General features: G+C 34.5%; 3 protein-coding genes across 26 annotated transcripts in view; 1 reads left to right on the top strand and 2 right to left on the bottom strand.

Moving 5' to 3' along the window:
- Positions 1 to 4013, bottom strand: part of kmt2ca (lysine (K)-specific methyltransferase 2Ca) — a 213316-nt gene extending 209303 nt beyond the window's left edge. For all 19 annotated transcript variants that reach the window (XR_002456618.3, XR_012399696.1, XR_012399697.1 and 16 more), the window contains exon 1: positions 3777 to 4013. The gene's annotated coding sequence lies outside the window, so the exon portion shown is untranslated. The remainder of the gene's footprint in view (positions 1 to 3776) is intronic.
- Positions 4014 to 5759: 1746 nt separating this feature from the next.
- Positions 5760 to 19062, bottom strand: xrcc2 (X-ray repair complementing defective repair in Chinese hamster cells 2). Of its 4 annotated transcripts, XM_073940390.1 has the most exons (4): positions 18838 to 19062; positions 13346 to 13427; positions 11434 to 11657; positions 10803 to 11338 (listed from the first exon to the last, which is right to left on the bottom strand). In XM_073940390.1, exons 1-4 carry the CDS (start codon positions 18910 to 18912, stop codon positions 11273 to 11275), a joined length of 447 nt encoding a protein of 148 aa, XP_073796491.1. In that variant the 5' UTR covers positions 18913 to 19062; the 3' UTR covers positions 10803 to 11272. The 4 variants fall into 4 exon arrangements, with proteins under 4 accessions (XP_073796490.1, NP_001373407.1, NP_001373408.1 ...); XM_073940389.1 differs by lacking the exon at positions 18838 to 19062 and adding an exon at positions 13524 to 13848 and having other exon boundaries at positions 5760 to 11657; NM_001386478.1 differs by having other exon boundaries at positions 10801 to 11657; positions 18838 to 18974.
- The window catches only part of actr3b (actin related protein 3B), a 30679-nt gene continuing 26261 nt past the window's right edge, over positions 18851 to 23268 (top strand). For 2 of the 3 annotated variants that reach the window (XM_005162481.6, XM_009297226.5), the window contains exons 1-3: positions 18851 to 19006; positions 19102 to 19156; positions 20970 to 21025. In XM_005162481.6, coding sequence (XP_005162538.1) covers positions 19110 to 19156; positions 20970 to 21025 — 103 coding nt within the window. In that variant the 5' untranslated portion in view covers positions 18851 to 19006; positions 19102 to 19109. 3 annotated transcript variants of the gene reach the window in all.

Raw genomic sequence — 23268 nt, 5'->3', positions numbered from 1 at the left:
TGGCTAGTGAAAATAATGCAGAGAGGCTATAAATAAATAAATTATATATATATATATATATATATATATATATATATATATATATATATATATATATATATATATATATATATATATATTTATATATATATATATATATATATATATATATATATATATATATATATATATATATATATATATATATATATATATAAATATATATATATATATATATATATATATATATATATATATATATATATATATATATATATATATWTWTATATATATATATATATATATATATATATATATATAWATATATATATATATATATATATATATATATATATATATATATATATATATATATATATTTATATATATATATATATATATATATATATATATAAATATATATATATATATATATATATATATATATATATATATATATATATATATATATATAAATATATATATATATATATATATATATATATATATATATATATATATATATATATATATATATATTTATATATATATATATATATATATATATATATATATATATATATATATATATATATAGCTATATATTTTTTTGTATTTGTATTTGTATATATATATATATATATATATATATATATATATATATATATATATATAAAATTTGTATTCACTACACAATGATGACCATGTTATTTTACATTTGATTATTCAATTTCTGTACTTGAATAATGTTAGTATTCCCAGAAAATCATTAAACACTGTTTATTTCACTTAGTTATCATATTTAAATGCTTTCCATTTATTATATTTATATGCAGATGCACCACATACAAGTCTTGTTCATCCCAGTCAATCTAAATGAGCGAAATCTTTCCAAATAGAGCTATTGAAATTATGTGGTGAAATGACACAACTCGTATCGCAACAAAACATCGCAATGTCAGATTTTCCAGTATCGTGCAGCCCTATTATATCACACAACCCTAATTCAGAATATTATTAACACTTCCAAATAATTTCATTCACAGGCTTTTATGGACAACAACACAGCATCTGTGTTCATTCGAGCACGCGTACATATTAGTCAGAGAGGTAATAATGCGATTTTAGCTTTTATATTGAAATTAAAATCAGCATTTATTGCATATTACAATTAATTTAAGTACTGTATCTGACTGAGATACAGTTTAATTGCCATACAGCTTAAATTTCCACATGGAAATACTATCCTTTACCGAGATAAATATGTTTTGATTGTTGTTTTAAAGGGCTAGTGTAGTTACTGCCTTATTACATTGAATTAATTGTAATAACTTCAATATACACCTAAAAAACACATAGCACTAGGAATATGCAATTATTAGATTGAGATTCTAACTATTATTACTTGAATTGTTGAATTTAACATGCTTATAAAGGATTCAGGGCACAACAACTTTTTAGAGACGCCCTATGTTACAGCTTTTTTGCATGCATAAGAATGTGTGCTTTTTAACTGTATTTTTTTTATCCCTGAACAAAAACAATGATGATCATACCTCATTTTTGACTTTCATTCCCAGTACTAAAATGTTATTCAGCTCAGTTCAACAATTGTTATACCAAAACTAATGTATTTAGAACAAAAAATCATTTGTTGACATACTACAATTTTAAGGTCACAGTGCAACCCATTACTATCTAATTGCATTTTATACTTTCACCATCTTTCAAACCACTAGATTTTACCCAGTCAGCTATTTTTATCATTTGAAATATTATATACATTAGCAAGATCACTTATTCGTTAATGAATTTTAAAAGGAATAGATCGGGATTTTTATCCCTGCGATACATATTGCAATATAAATATTGTTTAAATAAAAAGTAAAGGTGTGAACCCACACTGGTCTCACGGCTCGATTACGATTATAATGCTATTGATTCGGTTCAACTCGATATTTCGATGCATCCAGGATCTCATCCCTGCTCTTTAGTACACAATGCCGCAATCAAGATTATATATATATATATATATATATATATATATATATATATATATATATATATATATATATATATATATATATCTTGAAAAGTCAAGGTTTTAAAACCGGCAAAAGTTTCTGCTATACCGTTTCTAAGGTATGAGTAAGATTTTTTTATTTACTTTTTTTTTTTTCATCTCCAAAGATGCCGTTTTATTTATATTGTAAAATAAAATCTGTGTTTTTAAAACAAATGAAGACAGCAGAAGTCCACAATTCATTTGAATTATTTAGCCTGACATGATTAAGGCTCCAAAATATTTTAAATGTTTCTTAAACTTAAATATATTGTGTACAAAGGGAGAAACGATTTTGTTTTTTACCCGGATGTTTAAAAAGAGTATATTTAAGAGCAGTAATCTCAATACCGTGAAAACGTGATATTTTTATCCAACGTTATCATACCATCAGTATCTTATACCGGCCCATGCCTAATCGCTGAAACATAAAAAACAATTCTAGCAACAATTTAGCTGATTGTGCACATCTCTATCTCTATTTGAGGTGTCAGCGTCACTATGGTTGAAAAACACTAGTAAATTTTACTATAAATGACTATAATATATTTTCATGTGGGTGTCTGACAACTGAAAATAGATCTGCTAGCATATAATCGTAGCCTGTTACGTTTTACCTTGCACTTTATTGTTAACTTTAATTATTATTTATTTAGGATATGCGTTTTTACATTCTGATTCCAATGCCTAATTATTAAATTGTTAAAATGACTATAATTAAATTAAAAATGGTTAAAAATAAACTATTATGTGTTCTTTGGGGAAAGTGTACGTGCACGGTGTTGATATTAGCCTATATTGTCATTCTTGCGTTATATAATGAGTGGCATAAAATAGTCATAAAATGACAATTATATCGTTTATCGCAATATATTTTATTGTAATATATCGTACAACACAAATAGATATCAAGACAGGTCTAAATACGAGCTCATAAAAAGTATGCTCAACAGTTATAATACACGCTTTATAAAATAGTATAACACGTCACGCTGCTGTCAGTGGCTGACATGCTGTCAACTAACCCTTTTAGAGCAGGGGAAGTCTGTCTATATTGCTTCGTGCTAGCTTAATTAAAGCTCTCATAACAACAAAGAAGTTCGAATACCCAGTTATACAATCAGCATGTCAAAGCAGCAGGTAAGCCTCGGGGGTAAAGTAGGCTTGACTGGGAGAAACTAGTTAGTTTAGCAGGCAGCTCTTATCGTGACTCGAGTAAGATGGCTGGACCCATGTGAAAACAAAACAACTTTCCGCCACCAAACGTCTGTGTGACGTTTACCAAACAACGCAAGGCCACACTTTATATTTAGGACTTAAACAATGTCGAGTAAACTTCATATATAACACAGATATATATTATTTTCTGGTTACTTCCTCGTTGTCCTTTAAGGTCCCGTACGAAACGTAATACTTTCGTTTATTGGGAGATCGAGGGAGTTATCGGTCATCAGTAAAAAACCTCGATCAAATTAAACATGCAAAGCCGCGGAAAGACATATATGTTTACTCTTAGACTTTAAAACAATCTGTCATTAGTGTTTCAACGTTACTCTCAACATTCGCACAGGCTTGCAACTATCGCCACTTTCCGCTGAAAACCAAAACAACACTTGCTTTTCACTCCAAACAGCAAAACAACGCGGCTCACATCAAAACATGAGACATAAGCAGCAGCATATAAACAAATAACCACGACAAGCGTGCGAAATGATGAAGAGTGGCGAATGCTTACGGAATTGATGCAATTCTCTTCTTTCCTTTCCAGCTTCCAGCCAACTTAATTCAGAATGTAATCCAAGAAGAAACTTTTCCCAAAGCTCTCATGTGGATTAAGCGTTTGGTGCGATATTTCAGGTCGAAACATTCCTCATTTGGGCGAAAGAAGCATAGTTTTCCTCGATTATATGAATTTTAAAGTTGTAGCGTTTACTCCATCATGGTGGCCATGTTTAAGAGAGACCGAAACACTGCCTGTCACTGCAACGGACAAATAGACCCACTTTCAGGTTTAAGACAGTGTTGTCGTTTAAAATGGAGCATAACTCGTGCAGAACATCTATAAACCGAGAGTATGATGTATGGGGTGATAAACGTGGACGTTATTTCTGTTAAAAACTGCATGGAGATATTTTTTAAAAGTCTCACTGACCCCGCGGAGCGATACATGAGGACATACTCGAGGCAAAAAGTCTCCTCAGTCGTCAGCGGTGGATTGTAAAACGCGGAAGTCGACTTTGGAAAATGAGCTGGAATGACTACACGTCGCCTATGTCCGCGTATAAAGACGAAATTTCTTCCTTTTGGACGCTGTTTTAATGTGTTATCTCTCAGTAAATGTTTTATATTTTTAACGTTCGGTCTACGTTTCTTAAATGTCATTGCTTTTAGCTTTTTATAACGTCCCAGAATATGACTGAATGTTCGAGGATATATTGTAATTTAACTTTCTCTGAGGTCGTAAAGAGCGAACCAGAAACAAGCTTTACACTGAAAACTGCAGGGAAACATGAAAACGAGAAGAGACTAAATCATTTTAGCATATGTTGATGTTAAAGACATAATAGCACATTTATCGAAAATAGGTAATTACTGATTAATAAACGTCGTCTACTTGTATAAAATGTTAAAATTTCTTCATGGTTTTACAGACCTGTTTTTTTTTTTGTCTAAAACCCATTTTACTGAAATGCAATACTAAAGTGTCTTTCTCTGACATATCTAGGTAATATTTTTCTTGAGACATGTTTCTGAATTAATCAGTTTAATACAGAGGTGCCCAAAGTAGGGCCGGCGGCTCAAAGCTTTGGTTTGGCCCACCATCCTATCTGAAAAGTGATGGGGAGTTGTTTTGGGTAAATGCCTTTGACAGAGATTATCATTTCAAATTTAACAAAACCTTAAGTTTTTTGTTTGTTTGTTTAATTGAGGAACTTAAAACAAAACAATGTTTCAGTTAAATGTTTCATATGAAGTACTGTCAGTTGACAGACAGGACAATGCACGAGACATCGGTGAGCAAATCAAGGCAAAGGAGCAACATCATTTTGTGTTATAAATATGATTGTTAATGTTTTTACTATAATAAGCTCATTATAAATTGTCAAAAATTATACTGCATCATTAATTGATGTTTAAAGCAACATTTTCTAGTTATTTTTAATTATTAGCAAATAAACTAACCATGGCATATTGAACGTGATACGGTTTGGTATATTTAACTTCGCCCCACTGCCCTCAGTCAAGTTTGGTTTTTGGTCCTTTATAAGAAAAAGTTTGGGCACCCCTGGTTTAATATAAGCTCTGGACCCTGCATCTTAAATAAGGAACAGGGAAGGAGACTGAAGGGAATAATTGAGTTTGTGTTTGGGTATTAACATTAACGCAGTATTTGTTGCCTCCCTTTTTCTTATATGTTTTTAAATGAATGTTTTTCGTATTTATATTATTTGCTTATTGACTATTATTTATGGATCAATATTTTTATTAATGTAAAAGTTTTTTTATTTTAGTTTTTAATCTGTTTAGAATGTATATTTTATTATAAATTAATGCATTTAATTAATTATTGTTCAGTGTCAGATTTTTGCTTTTGGAATTTCTACCAAAAAAAAAAAAAAAAAAAAAAAAAACTTGAAAATTTTTATAGAATCTTCAATCTGTTTACTAAATTAATAAAATATGTTTTAAACACCCAAGAAGAACACAAAGTAGGTCCCTTTAATAAATATGATTTAATTCTTCATTTCTGAAGCTATTGGTTGACAAAAACTGCTGTTTTACAATGTCCAAATCATTCAGACAATTATTAAGTAGAAGAAATCAGGCTTTACTTTTCTGTTTCACTGATTGTATTATAAGCAACAAAATCATAGTGGGCTGGTGTGAAATGACAATACCCCACTATTTACAGCAGTGGTCCCAAATTCAATTCCTGGAGGAAGGCAGCTCTGCAAAGTTTAGCTCTAACCACCTCCAACTCACACCTGCTTAAGAGTCTTGAACACCTTGATTACTTGGATCAGCAGTGTTTGATTAGGGTTGGAGCAAAACTGTGCAGAGCTGCGGCTCTCCAGGAATCGAGTTTGAGACCTATGATTTAGAGCAAGGTAGGGCTCCCAAATGTACAGGGCCGGCCCTGACCGCATCACTGTATTATTTCACTGAATATACATTAGTTTTTATTCACAATAAAGAGCAAAAAACAACCAATAAACAAACAATTAAACCAATTAAAGTTAATTTAAGACAAGGAAGAGAAAAAAAACTGCCTAAAACACTTAAAAGTCAATGTAGGCTAGTAAATAAAGCATGAAAAGCAAATCAAATTATATATTAGTGAATTTTACAAATTACGTCAGTCTATTTTAAAATGTTAGGTTAAATTTGTGTTAGTTTCTTAAGTGGCTGAGGAATTTACCAATTTCTGAGTAAAACCTCTGTTTGTTTTTTTCAATGCAGCACTGTATATACAAAATTCAAGTATTAATTGACCATTTGTCCACAGCTTTTGTTATAGCCATTTAAAATAAGATAAAGGGCTACAACCCATTAAATCAGTGTTTTCTAAGTAGATCAGCAATTCAGTGTTCTTTTTTCCTAATAAAAAAAGAGGCTCATTAAAGGTCAAGGATATGAGGGAAGATGTCCAAAGCAGTCCAGGTGCAAGAGGAAATGAGCTTCTTGGCCTGAAAGAAGCGCCAGTGTTTGAAAGACAGTGTCTCACTGATGCTTTCATCGCTCTGCTTCAACACGTTTCCTCTTTCTCGCTCACTGAATGATCCATGCTGTGTGTGAGAGAGCTTGTGCATGCATGGGACTGCTTACAAAAGGGTGTTTTCAGTGTTTAACCACTGATGAAATTAATTACTTGCAGTAACAAATACTTGATGGATATTAGCAGGGATCTTTTTAAATTACTGTTATGCCTCTACACTCGAAAACATATTTCGCTGTTTACTTGTTTAAAGACTGTATAAAAGCTGGGTTCCACACAAACGATTTGTGTTGGTACAACATCAATGAATTAAGTTTTGTTCCTTTGTTTTTAAAAATTTAAGTGAATTTAATGTAAAACAATTAAGCTGTCCCCTCAAGACCTCAAGAATTCAATAATTGTGTTGCTTCAGCTCATTTTAATAATAATAATAATTCCTTACATTTATATAGCGCTTTTCTGGGCACTCAAAGCGCTTTACACAATGGGGGGATCACCTCATCCACCACCAGTGTGCAGCATCCACCTGGATGACGCGACGGCAGCCATTTTGCGCCAGACCGCACACCAGCTGATTGGTGGAGAGGAGACAGAGATGAAACCAATTGGAATATGGGGATGGTTACGAGGCCATCATGGACAAAGGCCAGTGGGCAAATTTGGCCAGGATGCCGGGGTTAAACCCCTACTCTTTTCAAGGCACATCCTGGGATTTTTAACGACCACAGAGAGTCGGGACCTCAGTTTAACATCTCATCCGAAAGACGGTGCTCACTGAGCAGTATAGCATCCCTGTCACTATACTGGGGCATAAGGACCCACACAGACCGCAGGTTGGGCGCCCCCTGCTGGCCTCACTAACACCACTTCCGGCAGCAACCTAGCTTTACCATGTGGTCTCCCATCCAGGTACTGACCGGGCGCAGCCCTGCTTAGCTTCAGTGGGCGACCATGTGAGAGTTGCAGAGAGGTAGCTGCCGGCTAAAGCTAGCTGCCGGCTACTTATTTTAAATAAGTAGTTTGATCTCATGTCATTTCTTAAGTGAACTACTAATGTAAAATGAGCTTAAACAACACAATTCTTGAGATTTTTCGGGGGACAACTTAATTGTTTTACGGCTTGTTATATAAAAAAAAAAACCTGTTAATAATAAACTTTGGTTTTGAACCAATTCTGAGCTGAATGAAGAGATTCTTTTGAAAGCTGCTTTACAGAATTTTATTTTTTGCTTGTCATGCTTGATAGTTTGCATAACTTATAAAATTGACTTGAGCAATTAATATAGCGTCGTGCATTTAAGAACAACCCCAAATCAGAGAAGGTTGGGACAGTATGGAAAGCGCAAATAAAATAAAGTAGTGATTTCTAAATTTATTTTGACTTGTATTTCATCGCAGACAATACAACAAATATTATTTATTGCATATTCCTCATGATCTAAAAAAAAAAAAAAATGTATTCCAGTTTTGGTTCTTGCAACACATTTCCAAAAAGTTGGAACAGTAAAGTATTTACCACTTTGTAATGCAGCCATTCCTTTTCACAACACTTAAAAGACGTTTAGTTACTGAAGACACCAAGTGATGAAGTGTTTCAGGTCTAATTTTTTCCCATTCTTCCTGCAAAAGAGTCTTGAGGTGGGCAACACTATGGGGTCTACATTGTTGCAATTTGTGCTTCAAAATGCATCACACATTCTCTATTGGAGACAGGTCGGGACTGCAGGCAGGCCAGTCAAGTATCTGTACCCGTTTCCTCCGCAGCCAGGTCTATGTAATGTGTGCAGAAAGTGGTTTTGCATTGTTATGTTGAAAAATGCATGGCCATCCCTGGAAAAGAAGGCAGCATATTGTGCTCCAAAATCTACATGGAGGGGAACCAATCTTCTGCTCCACTGGCACAATTGTACGCGTGCGCAAATGAATGAATCACTTCGAAAGGACTCATCATTCTTGAGTCATACAAAAGATTTGTTAAAAATGAACGAATTGTTCAAGAACAACACATCATTAGTAAAAGCTGCGGTCACTGCACTTTTCTCCCAATAGACTTGTATTCATACCCACGCGAATGCGTCAGACTGAAAACGCAAGGTCGTGCAGTAAGTTTCGCAGTTCGCTGCATTCAAATTCAAGCTTGGTGAACTCTGACCTGCGAAATGGCATCACATGATTGCGTGAGACTAATCGAAGATCAAAACATGACTTCTCTGTACAGGAATTTAAAACATGGAGCAATCGCTCGCTTTTTTTTTATTTCTAAACATCTCGTTTAATCCCGCCCATTTTCGGAGCGCCGCACAACACAATTTCGCATGCACAAACTCTAGTGTAACCCCATCATATTGAGCTTGATTCGCTAGCCCAGGTGTGACTGATTGGGGTTGGAGGTACAATCTCCAGGACACCTGGGCCTCATGTGCGAAGACTTGCGTTGAAATTATACTAAAACATTTACAGCTTTGTGTGTACACAGTAAAAAAATTTGTATGAAACACTGCGTTCGCAGAATCCCACGCATATTCTCTTTGTACATCCGAATTAACATGAAACTGAGCGCACGTGCTTGAGGGCAAAACCCCTCCCTGCCTCCTCCCCCACATAAATATGGTAATGACTCTACTTTGGCAAAACCAAAAGAAAAAGCAATGGCAAAAGCCAGCAAAAAGAGAAACTTTGAACAGAATGTGAATTGGAGGTGCTCCTATCGGAGGTCGACCGGAGAAAAATGGTGTTATTTGCAAATTTGTCCTCCAGAAATAATAACAAAAGATAAAAAATAGAGTGGGAGAGTTTAGCTGATGCAGTTAAAGCAGTTGTGTCTGAACAGCGCACTGTTAGGAAATTTTAAAAAAAATGGTCCGATGTAAAGGTGAAAATTTTGTAGCGTCTATTTAGGCAAGTGCAAATAGCACACCTCGTTGGAATGAGCTAGTTAAGTGATTTCCGCCTGTTTGATCAACAGAGACAACAAAACTAAAGAGAGTGGACATCAGCAGCCCGAGTGGCGTAGCTCATGAAGCGCATGGTAACATGTTTTGACACTATCATTTATGAACCCAGTTCGAATCCAGCGTCTAATGAACTCATTCTTCTTCTTTCCCCCCATTACCTATCAGATTTTGCCTACTTTTCATTACAAGGAAGACAAGTAGGAATCATTAATAACCGTGTGTATTATGATAAGCGCAATTAAGCATCACATATTATTTGCACGTTTATTGAATTGAAATGTTTCAGATTCACGTAGCCTTTGCAAATTCGTCTTCAGATGCCTTTGTAGCAATGTGTGTGCCGTCGATCGTTCCGATTAGATTGGGAAAACCGGCGATAGATGCAAATTGCGCTTTAATGTTTGGCTGGTCAACTGTATGGTATGGAAACCAAATATACCTGCTAGATATGCGGATGATCAAGTCCCATACAGCTGCCATTGCACAGCTCAAAGATACTTTGTAGTGTGCAATTTAACACAACTGCCTCTAGGAGTCGCCAATGTAAATAAAACAAACACATACCAGAAATGCCAACACAATCTCACGGCAATTCGTAACTTTTTGGTTTAGTGGCTAATTTGTATGAATTCGTACTTTCTAATTTGTACAATTTAGCACGACTTGCTCATCCCCCAATGATGGTTGGGTTTAGGGGTGGGGTTAGGTGCCACGCCTCATTTTTAAAATCGTACAATTTCGTACGACTGAACTCGTACGAATTCGTACGAATTAGCCACTAAACTGGCAAAACGTAAAATACTTACATTTTCTCGTGAGATCAGGCTGGAAATGCACACACGCCAGACAAGAAGTTGGCGTGGACCAGCGCACATTCTCACGTTCATTTCATCGTTAGTAAATTCAAACGTGAGTGTGAAACCTAACGTACGCAAAGTTTTTGTGTGTACGCAGCGTTGATGCATGAGACCCCTGAACTCCTGGGCGGAGATTGAGAACCCCTGATCTATAGCAATGATTACTTGATTTGTACTGTCGGAGTGAAGTAAAAATGTATTGCAATTGCTATTAAACACACTGACACACAATAAGTAAAATGTTCTTTAACCCTCATAATTATGTGACAACCCAAAAGTGTGTAATTTTTCAATACATGCTCACTTGTCACATATAAATTTAATACCATCTTCCACGACACAGAATGAGCATTTTTTGACACCTTTGGTCAATATACTGGTACACGCTGTGGAGAAAATCTGCTTGTGGTCCTTTGGTGCATGACTTTTAGTGAACAGCACCCTATGAGTTACTATCCTCTGCCATGCTCTGCACAGGTAGGGCCTGTCAAAGTCTGAAGCGCAGTCAGCTGACCTCCACCTCCGAGATGATGATGATGATGATGAGCCATGAACATCTGACACCCCTAGATCAGATCCGAAGTTCCTCATTATGGCATGAGTAGTGGCGAAAATCACAATGCCATAGTTTCTGCGTAGTCTGTCCAGCAACTCGGCACACTTTCTTAAGTTAGCCTCCTGACAACTAGCACTCTCGCCGCCATTAAATCGGTCTGTCCAGTAGAATGCAGAGATGCTGTCGATGACTAGAAGGCCGAGGGTGGGCTGGCTGGAGAAAGTGTTTTCGAGATAGTGCAGGGTTAGTAGAAGCTGTACTGAGCTGTTACAGTGCACAACAGAAAGCCTGCAGAGACATGAACGTACTGTCTCCTCGGCTTCATTTTCAGAGCCCGTCTTTGAGTCTTCAGCCAAACGTCCCTCAAGAATGCTCACGAAGCGCAGCATGTCAAAGTGGTAGTCAGTGTCAATGAAAACCACCCCAACCTCCAGACCTCCACTGTGCGTTGGCGTGATACAGCGGGTGATTAGGTGGTACAAGGTTTCCGTCTTACCTGAGCCCTCCATTCCATGAAACTCCACTACGTCACCTGAACAGATGCAGAATTTCATTTGAAACACTATGCTTTAATTTTTTTACAGTTAAAGTCAAAATCATTCGCCCTCCTGTAATTTTTTTTTCTTTTTCAAATATTCCCCAAATGATGTTTAACAGAGCAAAGAATTTTTCACAGTATTTCCTATAATATTTTTTCTTCTAGAGAAAGTTTGATTTGTTTTATCTAGGCTAGAATAAAAACAGTTTTTAATTGACATGTTTACTGTTACAAAATATTCTAAATGTTTCTTACAATAAAATATATTGTGATCAATAGTGAAAAAAGTTGCTGTTTTTAATCAGACATTTAAAAGGAACACATTTTTGAGCAGAATTCACAATACCGTGAAACCGTGACGTTTTATCCAAGGTTATCATACAGCCAGAATTTTATACCGGCCCATGACCTATCATGATATTTATTATCGCTATAACAATATTATTGATGACAATTCATGTGCATCCACTGAGACACAAAAAAGTATTTTATTACACACACACACACACACACACACACACAAAACAATGGGCTCTATTTTAATAATCTAGGTCCAAAGTCTAAAGCGCAGGGTGCAAAAGCATTTAGGGCATGTCCAAATCCACTTAGCTAGTTTAAGGATGGAAAAATACGCTCTGCGCCGAGACGCATGGCCTAACAGGGTTGAGCTTATTATCCAAACGAGTTATGGTTGTGTTTTGAGAACGAACCAATCAGAGTCTCATCTCCCATTCCCTTTAAGAGTCAGTTGCGCCGCGCCATGGCGCATTTGCTATTTACATAGCAGACTTTGTAAGAGAAAAAGCTGAACACTTCACTAGCGAAAAAACAGTTAAACAGACCATCTGCAGTGCGAGGATAAAGAACGAGTCTCCTCCATTCAGCCGCTTTACTTTCACTTTCTTTTGTGGATAAGGAAATTTTAAAATTTGTTTCAAAACTATTTCCAAATTCAGTTCTAATTGCCAGTAAACAAATAAATGAACAATAATAACGAAGTGTGGTAAAAAAAAAAAAAAAAAAAAAAAAAAGTTATATCCAAACACACATGCTATGCCCCATAAGGTCCAAAACCTGACAAATCTAAACTTGTTTTTATTAAAACAAATATAAATCTGCATATAAATACTACTACTACTAATAATAACATTATACAAAAGCAAAAACGGAGCTGAAGGCATGGAGGCAGTGGTTTTTATATTTATGTAGAAAGCTATAATTTTTTTAATATTTTAATCCCTTAATTTGTATGTCCCATTTGTAAAGATATTTGCATATTGCTGTATGTAAGCAATATGTAAATGAGGCGCACAACTAATGCGATCTGCGCTGGACTTTAGACCTGCTTTCAGTACTCTTTCGTATTGTTGTATTTTGACAATTTAAATAATTGACAAAATAATTCTAAAATTCATTCATTCATTCATTTTCTTTTCGGCTTAGTCCCTTTATTAATCTGGGGTTGCCACAGCGGAATGAACCGCCAACTTATCCAGCATATGTTTTACGCAGCGGATGCTTTTCCAGCTGCAACCCATCACTGTTAAATCCTAAAATACACTACAAAATCATATGTATTTTAAAACATAACAATAATTAAATAACTTCTAGGTTAGTTTTAGGAGAGTAAAATACTGCATTACTATTTAACACATACAGGGTAAGTTAAAAGTTTACTTCACCTTGACCTGGACCATCGTCGGCAGGAAATATATTGGGTTCAATGTCCTTCAATGACTGTCTTCCTTCAAGTCTGCTAACCAACTGAAAAACCAAGCGAAAATAATATTATGTACACAACTGGTCAAAGGTTTTGGGTCAGTATGATTGTTAAATGTTTAAAAACGTTATCCTGCTCACCAAGGCTGTGTTTATTTCATCATGAATACAGTACACATTGTAAAATTGTGAAATGTTATTGCACTATCAAAGGTAATTTATCAATTAATTTAATCAAATATTCTCGTGATTTTAAAGATGAATTTTCAGCTTCATTACTCCAGTCTTGAGTCACATGATCTTTCAGAAATCACTCTAATATTAAATATTATTGTTGTTATTGTCATTATTATCATTAATGGTAATAGTAATTAAAGCAATAATGACTGGAGTAATAATTTTATTTGAAACTACATCAGGGTTCAAAGCTCAGGATTGAAATGTCACATATTTTAAATAATGCATCAAAAACAACGCCTGTGGATTTAGAAGTTAATGTGTTTAATGTATTAATTAATAATTAATTCATTGTGATATGGAAACAAAAAGTGCAGTATGGAAAACATGCAGGTATTTTACTGCAGTTCTAAACGATTTAACAAAAGGTGACTGTTTTGCCAAACCCCGCTTCATTTTTTCAACCTGTTGTACCCACAAAAATGTCTGCTTCCAAGACATTAGCCTCATAATTAGATGTTGCCGTCATGTTGCATTCTCTTCACTGTACTAGTTGTTACCAAGTTACAGACAAAAATAACACTCTCACAACATCCAATCAGGGGTGTGTTTAACAAACAACGGCGTAACTAGCAGCTGAACTATCATGGTACGATGCATCGTTTGGGGAAAAGAATGATGTAGTGACTAGTGTTTTCCAAAACGCATAGTTTCTCTGTCGCAGATTCATTGCTCGAACCATGTTAGTTATAATGTAAAGCGCCCATAATGGCGCTCTAAACTGGGTGGAGTAACTACGAGAAGAACCCCATAATTTCTTTGTGCAAATGATATTGTTTTACACAAACATGCATTTTAAAATAAAATCCAAGATTTGGAAAAAACATGCACTCGCTTTCCATATTAATTGAAATATATGGCACATTTAGGGCCTATGTTTGCTTTACAAATATTGAGAATGACATATCATATAAAACATAAAGTCACTTACAAAAGCTAATACATATACTAATATCATATATAAATCATATAAACAAATAAATAAATAATCAGGCGATTTATCAAAAAAATTAAATGTATTAATTATTATGTATTAGAAATGAAAAATTATACTTTAATAATAATATTAATTATGATGATTATTATTATTAATAAGTAGATATTGTTTATTCATTTATTTATTTTTTTAAAGATTACTTTTACAATTTGACACTTGTAAACCACTGCAGAAAGTTCTAACCAGCAGGCCCATGTCATATACAGCACAGATACTTAATAAATAACCTACTATAAATTAAAAGCATTAACGTATGCTTTTTGTTTTCACAAGCATTGGAGACGTAACATAAATTCCGCTTTTAAATAATGGATCACCTATAGCTTTCGCCATGGGGCTGTGCTCAGAGTGACATGAATGTTTTCGAATTGCACTGCGAAGGGAGCGCAAATGTAAACATGAAGAGTGCTAAAACTGAACTGTAAAAATAGTTAGAAAGCAAATTACACCTAAGAGAGATGACCTTAATGCTTTTTTACTTATATAATTCCAACTTTGAATGTTAGAGTGTTAATGATAAGTTAATAAGTGGGAATAGATCAAAGCCAGGAACTATGTTTCGAACTACAGCTACAGAGGTATAGTAGTTCTCAAGCTTGCGACGCAGTTTGCGAATGTTCGTTGGAGGGACGGATTTGGGAAACGGCAAGTCACCAAACTATGCTTGTAACGACAGAACTTGCGACCTTGGTTGGCTAACGATGGTTTTGGGAAATGCATCCCAGTTAAGAGGAACTGAGAAGCAATATGGTGTTTAAGACATCAGAGAAAAGGTATCATTTAAAGGATTAAAAGCACAAACTGTTTCTCGACTCTACACAATTGACAATTGGTCGTACTGTCGCAGGCAAATTTAACTTTAGTGACAGGGCAGCACTGGCCCAATCGGGCCAGTAATGATATTGTCTACTGTCCCGAGCGTCTCTCAAGCTGACCCGGGCCATCGGGCTGTCCTTATTGTTGAGCCCTGTACATACAATAAGAAAGCAGTCATTTAAAATTAATAAATATTTAACAATTTAAATTTTTTTAAATAATAATAATAAATAAATAATAATAAATGTCGCCATGATGAACTCAATAATTTTCCATTAAAAAAAAAACTTAAAAAAATAATAATAATAAAATAAAACTGACCCCAAACTTTGGACCAGCACACACCCACACACACACACACACACACACACACACACACATATATATATATATATATATATATATATATATATATATATATATATATATATATATATAAACACTATCAAATTTAGTTACATCACAATTGTATTTTATAAATTGTCAGTTGTATTTTAAAAAAAAGTTATGCTGAATAAAAGGATTGGTATTACAATTATGTTTGGCTTTTGACACATTTGAAATGCTGTAGGTGGCTAAGAAATAGCTATTAGCTTCTCTTTTTTTGGTGGGGCCAGTGAAAATTTTAGCAGGGCAAGTAAAAAGCTGAACCACTGGCCCGTAGAAAAAAATCCTTAGCGTTGAACCCTGCTTAAACACTGATGTTAACAGCAAGCAACATATACAAGTTGTATGACAGTATCGTTACTGTCAAGTGTACTATCCCATTCAATCATAAGCGATGTCACTGAAACTGGCTAACGCTAAATCTTGATTAGTACTTCTTTATCAACATTAAGCTAGATCTGTATATGACCATCTTATACGGATCTTGTGTTCATGTTTTTCTGCATAAATAGTTAATGGTTTCCAGCTGGTGATAAATACTAAAGCATACGTTCAAATATATAAATAATAATATAAATATAATCATTTTTATGTGAAGTGATTTAAGGTTATCAGATGTACCTGTGCTCCATTCTCAGCCATCCTGACTCGTGCTGTCATTTCGTTGCTTTTCGCGCAGTTATTTCATAAATCTATTTCCTGGTAAATAAACGCGAGACCACACTTCAAAATAAAGGTCCCATTATATCCTACACGCTAACGTTAGTTCTGAAACTAAATTTATAACTTTGTAATATTTTATAGTTGGAGTATTTTGCATAAATAAAAATATGCTACAATTTTATTTAGAGATTAAACGTTAAATTGTAGCTACACTATTAGTGGAAAATCATATACACGTGTATGTTTACATCGGGCTCTCATACATAAAGTACTATTTTATAATGGCATAGGACTATCTGCAAATAATAAACCTAATAATAAAAGCTAGTAAACAATGCGATATATATATATATACATTACAAAGAGAACAACAGATCAATATGTCAAAGTTAGTATAAAGTGAGTAAAATAATACACAGTATGACTTTAAACATGCATCTCATAATGTAAAATTAGGATCGACTGCCACCTAGAGTTTAACGTTAGCCTTCAGAAATGTTTATTCTGGGCTCAGTACAAATGAGTACACCCCCTTTTAAAATTTTGTATTTTTAGCCATTTTTTTTTTTCAAGTGAATATAGTCACTAATTTGTTTAATAATTTAGGTTTTTATAATTAAACAGTTACATCCATTAAAATAAGAGTTTGGTCACCTAACGTATTTAGGAAGACAAATATCATACAGTACATTATTCAAATTAATTATTGCAATTTTTTTTACAAACTACACAATTACAATAATACAATTTAATTTGTTTTATGTGTTCTATATTTATCATTTTTAATAAAACAGTATTTAATATGTTTTCCCCATTATTTTGGTTGTACAAAGTTTTGGGCTGTGATCTTAATTTCTATTTTTTGTTAGTTTAGTTCCAGTTTTGTCTTTGATGCTGACTAATCTAATATATATGCACAAATATATAATTTTAAAGGGAGAACATACAAACTCCACACAGAAATGCCAACTGACACAGCCGAGGCTTGAACCAGTGACCTTCTTGCTGTGAGGCGATTATGTTTCCCACTGCGCCACCAGGTTGTTCCATAAAATAAAATAAAATAAAATAAAATAAAATAAAATAAAATAATAAAATGTAAAGAAATATCTACTGTTCCTTGATAAATGATTAAATTTATATACCAAGCAGGCCCATAGCTAGCCTGGTGAAAGGGATGGTCCTTTTTTTAAAAAAGTGGCTTGGTCCCTTTCTTAATCTGGGGTTGCCACAGCGGAATGAACCGCCAACTTATCCAGCATATGCGTTACGCAGCAGATGCCCTTCCAGCTGCAAACCATCTCTGGGAAATTTTATAAAATTATGAGATTTAAATACTGCATTTAGTAACATTTTAAGCAATATTTTAGCTGAATTAGCTTGTCAGATGGTCATCATAACCACACTTTTTTGATATGTCAAAAATATTTCCCAAAGATTTACATTAAAGAAATGTAAACTAATACTTATTTTTAAATACATATTATTTACATCATACATCATTAGAAAAAAATTGGAATCTGTTAAAAACTTAAATAAAAACTGTAGTCTATTGTCATTTATTAGGCAAATAGCAATAACAACAACAACTGGCCAGCACATTCAACTTTCCTCAGTCCATTTGAAAAGCAAAATAATTAAATATTTAATATATTATTAACATAATAATAATGTAGAGCTTCACAATTTTTCTAGCCTCTCCTGTAAAGAACGTACAGCCTACATTTGAAAATGATGGATAACAACAATGGCCGAAATAGTATTCAAATCATTTTCAATATGAGCCGCTTTACTTTTTATTGCTCATTTTTTTATTTGTTTCCAAGATTTAGAAAAAAGTTACTTGTAAAATGTTTTCTCTGTTTAAAAACATAGCGAAAGAAGACTTCTCTGACGCCAGATTGTAAAGTGAAAACATTTGTTTATTGGCTGAAACTGATTAGCTAAGTCAAACCGAAGCGGCAGCCAATTCCGCTTGGTATTAAACCCTTTTTTGAATGGGTTATTTTCAATATTTATCATGGCATAAAAGTCAAAATAGGACAAATGAGCTCATGAATGAAGCAATTCTGGACCTTTATCAGTGAGTGGTGGTCTTCCAAACCACCCGAACCCCCATATACGTTCATCTCACTGTAAACAAGAGGCAAGTAAACAAATCATAATGCGCCATTCGCTCTGTTCAGGCAGTTTGCTAGCTCATGAAATTACGGAGCCTACTACGGCGAAAGTTATGGTTATGAATATTAATTACGCCGTGTTTACGTTACTCAGTAGTCTTCCAGTTAGCGAACGTTTTACATTTGTGCTGGCGGAGGCTTGGCTCATGATGAATATTAATAAGCTCTCCTTTACCATAGTAGGGTTCGTATTTTCGCTGACAGGCAGACCTTGTGGACCATGATGAGGCAGCGCGAGTGGATCCAGCATGTTTCTATTTTTTGCCTTCCCTTTGACTCGGGAAGCACTCGCGAAAAATAACTCTGCAAAGCATTATCGTGGGATAATTTACACCGTTTTAAAGGTATACCTGACAAGCCTGTTAACGACACATGGTTTGTGTGACGTCGTTTTTGTTGTGACATGCTGTTGTGTTTGTGTGCTTGAATGTTACGTTAGTGCTGGTGATGGCAGCAGCTCGGCCCCCTCCATGCGTGATTGACTGCGGGACAGGGTGAGTTTGTTTACAGTCACCGAATGTGTTTATATGCCTGGTGGATATAGCAAGGCTTTAAAAAAATATTGTGTCTCTTTGTTGTTGCTGACTAAATAATATTTTTTGACTATATATGTGCCTCTGTATCAATATTATATGTTTGATATACGTCACTACACAATTAATAGTAAATACTGCACTCTTAAGTTTTTTAATTGGAGTTAAAACATTGGTATTGTGGGCTATTTTATAAAACATGGATAACACATTACAATACGGTTGTATTATTTAATGTAGTGCAATGCATTTACTACAACGAACAAGTAGCATTATTAAGTATTCATTTATTATTAATTATGATATATTAATTATAATAATGATTTATTTATCCTTGTTAACATTAATGGAAATATAGTTTTCCATTGTTAGTTCGTTTTAACAAACAAGTTATTAGTTACCTAACAAGCATGCATTTTGATTTTAACAATGCATTAGTACATGTTGAACTATAATTCATTAAAGCTATAAGAGTTATTCATAATTAGTGTGTGGTAGTAAATACATTAACATTAGCTAATGTTGAATAAAATATGGAAACAAAAACTAAAACAAAATATGTCAGAGGGTGGCACGGTGGTTCAGTGGTTAGCACTGTCGCCTCACAGTAAGATGGTCGCTGGTTCGAGTCGCAGCTGGGCTAGGTGGCATTTCCGTGTGAAGTTTGCATGTTCTCCTCGTGTTTGCGTGGGTTTCCTTCGGGTGCTCCAGTTTCCCCCACAGTCCAAAGACATGCGCTATAGATGAATTGGGTAAACAGAAATTGGTTATAGTAAAAGTGTGTGTGTGTGTGTGTGTGTGTGTGTGTGTGTGTGTGTATGTGTGAGAATAAGAGTGTGTATGTGTTTCCCAATACCAAGTTGCAGCTGAAAGAGCATCCACTGTGTTAAACATATGGTGGAATAGTTGGTGGTTCATTCCACTGTGACGACTTCTGAAGTAGAGACAAAGCTGAAGGAAAATGAATGAATGAAGGAAAATAAATGCAGTCTGGTTGAACATAAGGGACTTCTTTCAGAAAAATTGACCAATTCAAAAATATTCCACACCTTTAATTGATACTGTTAAACTATGATTAGTACTTCAGTTATTAATATTTTTTAATGTCTAGTGATAACTTCAGTCCTGTAAAACATAAAATTTTTTAAATATTTTTAAAATGAGTGTCTATTATTTCTAACACAAACAATTTATTACAGTATTTATTCATCTTTATTAACCTAATTAAAATAAAGTTCATTAGTTCATTAACTCGCAGTGCATTAACTAATGTAATCAAGCACAACTTTGGATTTTGATAATACATTAACTATGATTGAACTATGATTAATAGATGCTATTCAAGATCATTTGTTTGTACAAAGTTCAAATGCATTAACTAATGGACCCTAATTCAAAAGCTTTACCAAAACAACTAATGCAGACACAGCTGTCTTGATAATGCATCTAGTATTTTCATATGATAAATAAAGAGGCTCTTATAAGCTTGGCTTCTATAGGAAGCAAAGAAATATGCATGATATGCTTTTCTGCATGATTTATGTTTTCATCTGAAATATTTCGGTCTTGTTTACTTGGCTGCCACTTCGAGATATTAATCAGGTGCGTTAAAGCTAAATAATAAACTACCACAGCTCTTATTTGATTAATAGACAGATGATGTACTCGCTGGAAATACTGATTGAAAATGACAAAACTAAAAGACTTTACCACACTCAATCTGGTTCATTCATCTGATTCATGATGATGATTATATACTGTTCTTCTTCATCAGGTACACCAAGATTGGTTATGCTGGAAACACAGAGCCCCAGTTCATCATGCCAACTTGTAAGCTGCCTGCTATTTTAAAGGAATAGTGCACCAACACAATTAAAATGCACTTATTATTTACTCAGTCCTAGGTAGTTCCAAACCTTTAAGAGTTTCACAAAAGAACTATTGACTTCCATAGTAAAAAAAACAAACAATCCGTTGGAAGTCAGTGATTACAGGTTTTCTGTGTTCTTCACAATATCACAGAAAGTATTCAGACCCCCTTACATTTTTCAATCTTTGTTATACTGCAGCCATTTGCATTTGTTCCTCATTAATGTACACACAGCACCTCATATTGACAGAAAAACATAGAATTGTTTATGTTTATTTAGATTTATTAAAAACAAAAACTGAAATATCAGCTGGGGTCTGTTCTTCGTAGCTCGCTTAAATAATCTAAGATGATTTGGCAGATCCTGGATCTTTTAATCTTGATAACTGATCTCTGGCTAATTTGGTTCTTCAAACAGGTTTGTGAATCAGATTAAAATGTCTGGATGAACTGATCTGAGATCAATGCGTGTGTTGTGAAGGACTGATCTATCGATCCTCGAAATCATGATCAGCAATGCAACGATTGGCTGACGGCACAGCAGCGTAATGACATCATCTGATTAATATTCAATTATCCATGTGAGCTAAATTACATAAAATTCATTGAAAACGGTTTGTTAAATATTACACGCAATAACTTTACACCTTGTTGTGGGCTGCATGATTGGCCCTTTCATGTGTCAAGAGCAGTTTATTCAGTTTTACAGTTAGAGTGGATTTTCCGTATTATAGTACCCATAGTAGTATTATTGTAGCCGTTTTGTTTTTTATCAGTGTAAAGAATAACTGGATGTTTACAAAAGCATTTTGATATTGGTGAAGGCTTCTGCAACTGTTATGAAGCATCAAATCACCGTCATATTAACTGTCAAAACATGTTTATGACTGCATAAATGTATTATTGCTTTTAAAAAGTCACATATTGTGCATTTCTACTATCATACACAAATTGTACTAAAGTGATCTAAAAAGTTCATATCAATAAGTTTTTTTCTTTGCACCACCAGGTGGCAGTCTTTGTACTTTCATTTCAGGGTTGCAGATTGCATACGTTTTCTAGTATGGGTAACTGCAGTCTGGAGCAATGGGCGTGGCAAAAGGTGGGGGCGGAGTAAAAGGTTTTTCATTGGTCAGGTTTTTTTCCGGTAGGGGCGTGGCAAAAGGTTTTTCATTAACAGATAACTTTATTTATTTTATTAATAACTATAACTTTATATAGTTTTTAAAAAAATTGTATTTTCCCAAGTGTATATTACTACTACTGTTAAAAAAATATCAGAATTCGGTACATACTTTCTGTATTATCTTTGCTTGAACTGAGCCGATCTAATTATGTTTATATGAATTAAACCTGCTTCCTACCAGGTTTGAGCTAGCAGAACTGTTGCTATGAAAACAACTCTCCGATCAGTTTTGATTAGAATTGATCCTGGATCATGTCAAATCGTCAATAACCAAATCCAGCTAACTGAGTAATCCACGTACGAAGAACGAACCCCTGGTCCTAAGTATTCAGACCCTTCGCTCAGTATTTAGTAGAAGCACCCTTCTGATCTAATACAGCCATGAATCTTTTTGGGAAAGAAGCAACAAGTTTTTCACACATGGATTTGGCCATCGTTTGCCATTTCTCCTGGCAAATCTTCTCCAGTTCTGCCAGGTTGGATGGTAAATGTTGGTGGACAGCCATTTTTAGGTCTCTTCAGAGATGCTCAATTGGGTTAAAGTCAGGGCTCTGGCTGGGCCATTCAAGAACAGTCACAGAGTTGTTGTGAAGCGTCTGCTTTGCTTTTTTAGCTGTGTGCTTAGGGTCATTTTCTTGCTGGAAGGTAAACCTTTGGCCCAGTCTGAGGTCCTGAGGACTCTAGAGAATGTTTTCGTCCAGGATATATTCATCTTTCCCTTGATTGCAACAAGTCGTCCTGTCCCTGCAGCTGAAAAACACTCCCACAGCATGATGCTGCCACCACAGTGCTTCACTGTTGGGAGTGTATTGGACAGGTGATGTGCAGTGCCTGGTTTTCCCCACGCATACCTCTTAGAATTAAGGCCAAAAAGTTCTATCTTGGTCTCATCAGACCAGAGAATCTTATTTCTCACCATCCTGGAGTCCTTCAGGTGGGCTTTCATGTGTCTTGCACTGAAGAGAGGTTTACGTTGGGCCACTCTGCCATAAACCTGTGACTGGTGGAGGGCTGCAG

Source organism: Danio rerio, chromosome 24 (genome assembly GCF_049306965.1).
Source record: "Danio rerio strain Tuebingen ecotype United States chromosome 24, GRCz12tu, whole genome shotgun sequence".
Taxonomy (NCBI): Eukaryota; Metazoa; Chordata; class Actinopteri; order Cypriniformes; family Danionidae; genus Danio; species Danio rerio.
Note: the sequence above shows the minus strand (reverse complement) of the source record. Positions and strands in the feature narration are given on the sequence as shown.

Bases quoted from the DNA above. Each gene is read 5' to 3' on its own strand.
- xrcc2 (NM_001386478.1), bottom strand. From the start codon at position 18,912: ATGCTGGATCCACTCGCGCTGCCTCATCATGGTCCACAAGGTCTGCCT. The intron at 13,428-18,837 runs GTAAAGGAGAGC...TTGGTTTTTCAG, and splicing joins AAAATACGAACCCTACTATG to TTGGTTAGCAGACTTGAAGG. The intron at 11,658-13,345 runs GTGAAGTAAACT...GCATCTGTTCAG, and splicing joins CGACGATGGTCCAGGTCAAG to GTGACGTAGTGGAGTTTCAT.